The following is an 8,857-nucleotide window of genomic DNA, read 5'->3' as shown; positions in this document are numbered from 1 at the left end:
TGCTCCACACCAGCAAGCTATAGGGGCTGAACCTCAGCTATGTGGACAGCAGAGTCCCACAGCAGTTTGCCAAAAGGTTAGGCAGTGTAGAGCTGTTGTGTTGGCTACCTGCATGCCCCAAAACACCCCACAAGACTTGTCACTGCTCCCAATGCCATTTCCTTCCTGTGACCCTGGTGTCACACTCCACACCTGTGAGCAGTGTGAGTCACCAGAGTCCTTCCAGGTGTTCTCCCAGGCCTGTTTGGCAGAGTCAGGCACTGACCCAATCCCATTGCTTTGGAGTGACCACCAGCAGACCTGGCACCATCAATATCCCAGCCCCAGAGAGATCCAAGTGCTCTGCAAACCTTGGACCTCTGAAACACCAGCCCTGAGACAACACACAGAGGCAGGTACATAATTTCTTGGGGTTTCCTTTTACTTTTTTTATTCCTTCCCTTTCCTTTGCCACAACACACGCTTTGTTTTAAATATCTTAAATATATTAATTTTTAAAAAGTATTAAGAAAAAGCTACTGAAGGACATGATTGACAGAGTGACCAAGGGCAGCAACCCATTGCAAAGTATGGGGACATTTTAAAAAACAGAAAATAAGTAATAACCCCAAAAAAATGGCATTTTTTGCATATGCACAGCTGGCTGGAATACCCTGGACTCTGGCATTATTGCAAAAATGGAAGGGGAAGCAGTAGAAAAAATATATTCCATTGTACCAACTTGCATTGGGAAGGGAGTTAAGAGCAAAAAATTAGGAGGATTTAAACATTTTTGGTATTTCAGATGTTCCCTCCCACACCCACTGCCCAATCACTTTCAGTCTTTAAGCAAGTTTTCTGGCTTGGGGTAGCCAAAGAGTACAAAATCTGCTTCATAAAGCTTGTAGAGCTGCTGCCTCCAAGCCAGTGGGATTTTGGCAAACCAGTTATCTTCCCAGCTGCTGGCAGTCCTGTTCCGGTAGCTGGGTGGGAAGCGAAGCAGCCTGTCCACTTTGAGGAGCTGCAATAAATAAGCAGCATCCTCATCCAGCGTCTCCAGCTTCCCGATGAAATCATAGTCTATCTGGCACGGGTGGCACAGACGGTAAACCTGCCTCCAGTGCTCATTGAAGGGGGCCATCTTCTCTGTCCTGGGATCCAGTAAGTACTGGATGAAGTCAGAAAAGGAGACTTTGAGGCCAGCCCCGAAGGCCTCGCTAACGGAGGTGGGAAGGTTGGTGTGGTTGGAGTAGAGCTTTAGCATGGGGATAGCGAAACGCCTGTAGAAGTCCTCATTCTCCAGCTCGAATTTGCTGCGAAAGGCGGAGATGAGGCGGACGAAGGGGTCTCGCACAAAGAGGAACTTGGTGTACTTCTTCAGCTTGATCTTCATCAGGTGCCGGGAGAACTTCCCGTAGCGGCGCCAGAATTTGTTGAACGTCAGGTGGGTGCTGGTGTTGTGGACGTGTTCCCGGGGGATATCCAGAGGGTTCCGGTAGGGGACCCCCTGGTCCAGCAGGCTCTCACTTAGCACGATCATCACACGTTTCCAGTTGGTGCAGGCCACCTTGGGCACGTAGCAGTAGATGACGCCGTGGCGGTCATCCACAATCAGGTGGTTGAGCTCGTAGTTTGGAATGTCATCGAAGGAGCGCTCCTTGGTGGGAAACGTGAAGCTGGAATTGGCACAAAACTCCCGCAACGTTCTCTGCCTCTCCACCTGCAGCTTCTCTTGGTCCAAGCTGTTCCTGTCCTTGTGCGTAGACCAGTCATAGCCCCGCACGTTCTCCTCCAAGTTACTTACCACAGGCTTGTTGGAGCCCTGGACGAGGAGCTGCTCTGTCTTTCGGGGGATAGAGCTGTTCTGTTTCAGGCTCGAACTAAGCAGCTTTGCCAAAAATTCATCTACATCTGGCAAGGCTTCCCAGTCCTCACCTGCCGCGATGGCTCCTGGGGAGCGGGGTCTGGAGAAGGATGTGTGCAGGTAGAAGTGAGCTGTCCCCACGTTGTCCCAGTACACAATGATCAGGAGGATCATGAAGATGGAGACCAGCACCACAGACAGACGGAGGAGCCGCGCTTTGGTCATCCTGACACCTACTGTGGTAGCTGGCTTTCACCTGGATTCACCTCTGACTTGCAGAGTGAGGCTTGGGATCCAGCATGGTGCTGCAGAGCAGGAGCCTGGAAAAGTACGAGGAAAGAAAAGTTAGCTGAACCCTTAATCCTTCTGGTTTGGAGAGAATGGCCTGGCACAATCAATGTCATGGGGCTGACCATCCCCATTTCCACATGGGGAGAGCTGTGAGAGCCAGAGGTATCCATAGAGACTCTGTGGAAAAGAGCTGGCTGGCCTAAAGCAGACAATGTGCTGCAATTTTATCAGTTTCATAGCAATTATGGCTTTTTATCAATCTCAAGTTTCTAGAGTAGGTGATTTCAAGAGAAGCTCTGTCTAAATTTTAAAAAAATAGTAAAATATAATTATTTCAGACCTGGAGTTTACAGAGGAAAGTTCGGGAGTATTAAAATATACAACCATTCACAGAAAGTATGCAGAGGTAATCACCTTTCAGACCTCCTTGATTTTTACACTATCTAACACACAAGAAGAAAGAAGTTTCAGTCCATGATTTCAGCTTTTGGTATCACACTGTGGTCTCATGTTTGTGTGAAGCTGCTCTGTGCTGAAAACAAATTTCTTATTGGAGTTATGAATACAGGGCTGAAGGTGCCACTGCCTCAGTGGCTAAAGCAAGCCCCTGATGAGAGAAGATCACTGACCTGAACACACCATCTCATCTCTCTGTGTGAAGGCACCCAGTAGGTGTTATCTCCATGACTTTTCTTGGTAGCTATTTCCTTTTGCCAGGAACAAAGATTACATAAACAGTCCACCTATAACCTTCCCACAAAGGGACAGAGTCCTGATAAGAGCCACGCATCAATAAAAATCTAAAGGAGAGATTACTTTTAACTGAATGGTTTCAGAGATTAAGGATGCTCTGGTAAATCTGTGTTCATGCCCAGACACTGTGAGTCAGTACCTCTTTTCCTGCTTTAATGTAATTTATATTTCTATCACACTCAACACTAACAACTCTTGATCACCAAAGAGAGGTGAGAAATCACTGTTAAAGAGTGCTCAGATCTTATGTTCTGAGAGGTGCAGCAGGTTTGGATTTTTTGCTTCAACCAGCCCCATCTTTTCACTGCTGTCTGCTTTTCATGACTCCCATCCCCTTCCTTCCCACAAGATCCTCAGGGAACACCCATCTCCCCACCCTGCTGGTGTTTTCTGGTCCAAGGCTCTGTGCAGAGGCAGGCTGGCAAACCTCCCCAAGCCAGCAAGGAGTCAGTGCCTACAGGCAGGGAAGAACAACACAGCAAAGTGAGGAGCTACAAGTAGTTACTGCATTGTTCTCCACCCCTCCCAGCATAGTCCAGACTATGATTTTAAACACAGAGCAGCACCTACAGATAAAAAATGAGAGCTGTCCTTTCCAAAGACATCCCAAATCTTTCCAATGATTTCAGAACAAGCCCTGCAAACACCAGCTTTGAAAACAAAGCTACTTCAGGGCAAGCTGCCCTGAAAAGTTTTTTTTAAAATGAAGGCTGGGTGTCTCTTCCCAAAACACAGAGATTGTTCCCCAACTAATTCACACCACCCTTAAACAGCATCAACCCCACTCTTCACAGGGATGCGGAAGAACTTGAGTTTAGATAAGAAAAAGTGCTGAGCTCTGTTATTCTCAGGGAAAAGGTGCTCAGCACCACTGCAGCCTTGCAGTGAATGACTTGTGTCCTGGGGTGACTTTATGATACTGGTATCCTTCCTAATTTTTTTTTTTAGTTTTCCTTCCTAATTTGCCCTAAACTAAGACAACTTGGTAAAAAGACCCTGCATGGCTGTGCTTGTGTCTCAGGGGTGACGGGTTTTAACAAACAAAGCCCAGGTTTCAAATATTAGACAAGAATTATTAACAAAGAGGAACAATACCAGATACTGTTACATGTCAAAGTATTAGGTCAGCTTGTCCCAAGACACAAAACACATATCTGAAGACTTATGGTTTCTCCACCCTGGTGTATTTATTTACAATTTGGAAGTAGGGAGAGCCAGAAATTCAGTAGAGCTGTAGCCTAACACAAAGCTTTGCATTGCAACACCAAAAAGTGCCCTTTCCTGAAGTCAGGTTCTTATTCTGCCTGCGAAGAGGAGCTGGAGGAACTGCAGACATAACGTTTTACACTCTGCTGAGCAAGAAGCAGGTATTACTCAGCAGTAATTCTCTATGCTTAGCTAGTCAAGATTGAGGATGGAGCAGATCGGAGAAGAAACACCCAGAGAGATCAGTAGAGAGCTAAAGAAGGGGCAAATTACATATGTGCGTCAGCACTTCAGACCAAGCATCTGAGTCCAACAGCAGAAGATAATGGAGGGACACTGCCAAGCCTCCTGCTTGGCACACTCCTGTGTTTGAGTTTTGCCCAAATCTGTTCTTGCATTTGATCCCGTTTAGCTGCTCAGGGCAGGGACTGCTTCCTATTCTGGATGAATAGGGTGCCCACTGCGCACAGAATCCCGGCATGCTGTGCTTCCAGCGCTGCTTGAGACCTCTGGGCTGGCTGGAATGCAGCAAGCCTGGAAAGCTGCACGGAGCATCCTTTTCTGCTGTCCCCATACCCAGCAGCTTCCACAGCCCTGGGCAGCACAGCAGCCTCCCAGCATTCCTGCAAAGCTGTCCCAGCCAGGCATGAACAGATCACCCTCCTGGCAGCAGCGACAGGGGCAGACTGGACACTGTGTGTGGCACTCGCATTCCTGGGGCAAATAGAAAGACAGATCTTCACCAAAGCTGCCCCACAATGCAGCTTTACCAAGTGCACCCCAAGGGCTCCAGCCTGTTTTCCAGGACACAGCACGCAGGCCTGCCAGAGAGTTTGGCTTTTCCAAGACACACACACAGCAGCGAGCAGCACAGAATCAGAAAGACTCCACTTCTATTAACTCTACCAGTGCCAGAGAGGAACCCTGGAAAAGAGCAGTACGACAGCTTAATTCCCCCTCCGAAGAAAAACACTGCAGAAAACAAGAGTTGCTCTATTATGACCCATCCCCTTCCTGAGCACTTCATAAAGGATGCCAGACTGAAAGCACAAATTAAAGGTCTCTGTGCACATTAGAGGGAACGTGCCTCTGTCCTTCCCTTGCCAGAATCAAAAGGAAAAGCTTCCAGAAAGAGCCAAGAATTTACATTCAAGTTCAACCCAAAGTCACCAGCCAACAGGAACGTGCACCAGGATCCACACAAAGCTGCCTCTGTGACACAGTGCTGGCAAACTGGAAAGTGGACCAAGCACTATAATCATCCTACAGGGTCCCCTGAGCAGCCATCCCATGACCATCTCCAACCTGAACCTGGCCTGGGTGTGAGCCAAGAACTTTTCTCCCCATCTCAGGCCCGAGAAAGATACTGGGGTCTGAGGTCACTCGTCCCATGACATGCCAAACCCCCTGCTGTGTCAAACAGCCATCTCTCAAACTCTCATTTAACACCAGAAAGCGGGAATGTGTCCCCAGCACTCCTATTGCAAAAGTTATTGCAGATGCAACTCCTCTGAGGTTTGGAAACTTTATTTCCACTTCACAGACCGATTGTAACTGTTTATTCTCAGGTCAGATAAGATCTTAAGTAATTTGTGTCTCTTTATTCCTCTTCGCTTGGCTTTATGCAACAACTACATTCTCTTCCGGTCTCTCTGCAGAAGAAACTCATTCCAGCTCACTTAGAGGAGCAGTAAGGCCTACAGAAAATAAAGCAGTTTACAGAAAGGCACGTGCCAGATACAGGGAACAATAAGCCCTCTCTATTAACAGTGGTGGTTTTGAAAGAAATGTGCCTCCAAAGGCTTGGGTGCAGATCTCCTCTCTTCTTGCTTTGGGTTTCCCCAGCACTAAGCACCACCTGAACTCCTCCAGTGCCCACTTGACCTAACATGAGAAGATACAGGATTTCAGGCAGTTTACTTGGATTTTGCCTGCTTAGGAAGACAGAAAGAAGTGGAGTAAGAACTTTTAAAAACACATAAAACCCCCACCAAATTCAAATGGATACTTTCCCTTGGGCCACTTCACCAGAGATCACTGGACCCATGCAGCCTTTTATACTCATATATCATGGTACACACCAGTTATGCTTAGGGAATCGGCAACCTCTAGAAAAGTGGAACCAGTTTAATCTCCTAAAGGTGCAGGATAACGAGCTCCCACCAGTCGAAGTAGACTGTACCAAGAAACAAATTTCATGCACTCAACACATTGTTTCTGCCCAGCCTCCCAAAAGTCTAGCGCCCTCAGCAGAGCAAGGAAGTTTTAACCTATCAAATGACATCAATACATTAGTATAAATGTATACCATAAGCAAAAAACGGAGCTGCTTTGCATGTTGCACCACAACTTAGCCCATAAGTGTTAGAGACCAGCAGAAGAACATCCTAATCTACAGTTTGCCAGCACTTTGCCCACCATTGCTGCCAAAAAGCCTGATTTGTACAAGCTTGGCAGCAGTCGCCTCCTTTTTTAATATCCATACTTAGAAGTTGTCACAGTTTCTGAAATTTCAGGAGGAAACTCCCCAAAACACAGCACATCCTGTTCATCCATTACCGTAGCCACAAACTTCCAGCACACGCACCATCCCCGGCTTCACAATCGCAGGAAGCACCTCAGGCAGCCCCGGTGCTGCAGCCTGGGCCAACAACACCCGGGGACGCTTGTCGTGTGTCAACCCTGACACCCGCACTGGCTGTGGTCACCTTACGAACACCTGCTTCCGGCAGTTTTCAGCCTGAGCGCTGCAGTGAAGATGTGCACGTGAAGTTCAAGCTGGAAGAAGCGCGGTTCTGGCCGGATCCCCGCGGAGCAGCGCTGGAAGCCGGGCTGCGCCGTCGGGAGGCGGCTGCATCCCGGCATCGCTCCCGCCGCCGCTCCTCCGCCGAGCCCGGCGGTGGCTGCAGAGCCCCCGGCACGGCTGCACCAGCCTCAGGCCCAGCACCGCGACTGGAGGGTGCCACAGAATCATTAAGGTCGGAAAAGACCTCTAGAATTGAGTCCCACGATCAACCTAACGCTGTCAAACCGTGACCCCAAGTGCCACATCTACATCTACCTCCAGGGACGGTCACACCACCTCTCCGGCTCGTTCCCAGGGTGAGCTTGAGGCTGTTTCCTCTTCTTCTGTCTTTTGCTACTTGGGAGAAAAGACCGACACCCACCTGTCTACAACCTCTTTCCAGCTGCCCGTAGAGAGCGATGAGGTCCCCCCGGTTCTCCTTTAATTCAGGCTAAACCCCCCCAGCTCCCTGGGGAGCATCCAGCCGGGAAGGTGCCGCGTGTGCGGAGAAGCAGAGCTGCCCCAGAGAGCCCCCGCAGTCCCAGCCCCGCGTCCCGCCGGAGCCAAGCCCTACCTGGCAGCGGGGAGAGCGGAGAGACGGGCGGGGACTCGCCGTGCTCATAACCGGGAGCTGGTCCGGCCCCGGGGCGGCACCGCCTCAGCGAGCCCCGCCCGGCCTCTCGGACAACCCCCGAGCCCTGCCCAGCCCCGCACTCACCTCCCGCCCGGGCACCGCAGCCTTCGTCTTCTTCCCCTTCCCTCCTCCTCCTCCTCCTCCTCCTCCTCCTCCTCCCGCCGCGCTCCCGGCGCCGCCTCTCGCGAGACGCCGCGCGCGGGGGTCCCCGCGGGGCCGCGCAGGCGCCGCTCCGCCCGCCAGGGGCGGCCCCGGCCGCGCGCCCGCCCTCGCCTGAGGGAGCGCAGCGGGGGCGGCTCCTGACAGCGCCCCGGAGTCCTGACAGCATCTCCCAGCATAAGGAGAATCCGCCATAAACTAAAACACAAGATTCACCTTAGCGCGTCTAAGAACTGCTTCCCATGGAGAGGGGCAGAGAACTGGAGCAGGGTGGCCAGGGAGGGTGCGGAGTCTCCCTCTCTGGAGATATCCCAAACCCACCTGGACGTGTTCCTGTCTCACCTGCTTTAGGTGACCCCTCCGTGGCAGGGAGTCTGACATGGTGATCTTCAGAGGTTCCTCCAAATCCTGAGAATTCTGTGATTCTGTAAAAATTTAACGGAAAGCTCACTTTTAAATTAATTACAGATTACCACATCGTAATACTGCGTGGGTATTTAATGTCCCTGAAGTTTGGGTGGCCAGCAGTGGTTATAAGGAGCAAAGTTAAACAACTGGACACAGAAAGGCTAGAAAATGCTGCTGAAAAATCCCAGGACAGTTTAAACTCCTTTTGGTTCTCTAGTTGTTTGTGACTGGTAAGAATCAAATCAAAGAAACATTAGCCCAGCACTGAAAAGTTTCACTTTGCACAAGGACATGGGCTGCAGCCTCACATCCAGCAATAATCAAACCTACAAGTGATAATTTACAGATCCCACCTCCAAGATTTCAAGCCCCAGCTTTTACATAAATTATCAGACTTTAAAATACAGATTTTACAAACAGGGAAGTTTGCACATCACATAACTCTACTCTTCACAACAGTCATGGAAAATGATCAAACTCTCACACAAACTTTCCCTCTGGAGATGCAGCCTCCAGAGACTTGGCTCAATTCAGCTCGCTTGAAATGGCACCAAACACTGCAACTTTTTCATTGGTGATCCAGCCCAAAGGTATTTAGCAAAGATGTATATGCTTGGAAAGCTTCATTTTTGGTCCCACAACTGTTTGCAGGTCACGTGAGGTCTTGTAAATACAGTCCTGGCTCAGGACCTGCTGGCACAGGTTTGTCTTATACACACTGTGCTTATTTCATCTGTGTGTCCTCTTTTTATATCTTTGTTTATCTAAAAGAGTCAGC

At 49.6% G+C, this 8,857-nt stretch overlaps 1 protein-coding gene across 3 annotated transcripts; it reads right to left on the bottom strand.

Moving 5' to 3' along the window:
• Nucleotides 1–398: 398 nt before the first annotated feature.
• CHST12 (carbohydrate sulfotransferase 12) lies at nucleotides 399–7,675 on the bottom strand. 3 transcript variants are annotated; one of them, XM_005523005.3, is made up of 2 exons: nucleotides 7,597–7,675; nucleotides 399–2,163 (listed from the first exon to the last, which is right to left on the bottom strand). In XM_005523005.3, exon 2 carries the CDS (start codon nucleotides 2,066–2,068, stop codon nucleotides 818–820), a length of 1,251 nt encoding a protein of 416 aa, XP_005523062.1. In that variant the 5' UTR covers nucleotides 2,069–2,163; nucleotides 7,597–7,675; the 3' UTR covers nucleotides 399–817. The 3 variants fall into 3 exon arrangements, with proteins under 3 accessions (XP_005523062.1, XP_087920151.1, XP_014107964.1); XM_088064025.1 differs by lacking the exon at nucleotides 7,597–7,675 and adding an exon at nucleotides 7,453–7,560; XM_014252489.2 differs by lacking the exon at nucleotides 7,597–7,675 and adding an exon at nucleotides 7,261–7,391.
• Nucleotides 7,676–8,857: the final 1,182 nt, after the last annotated feature.

This window comes from Pseudopodoces humilis, chromosome 18, assembly GCF_049639895.1.
Source record: "Pseudopodoces humilis isolate 2021_Gansu_Grassland_sample_001 chromosome 18, ASM4963989v1, whole genome shotgun sequence".
In the NCBI taxonomy this organism is placed as follows: Eukaryota; Metazoa; Chordata; class Aves; order Passeriformes; family Paridae; genus Pseudopodoces; species Pseudopodoces humilis.
The sequence above is the reverse complement of the archived record's forward strand: the minus strand, read 5'-3'. Positions and strand labels throughout refer to the sequence as shown.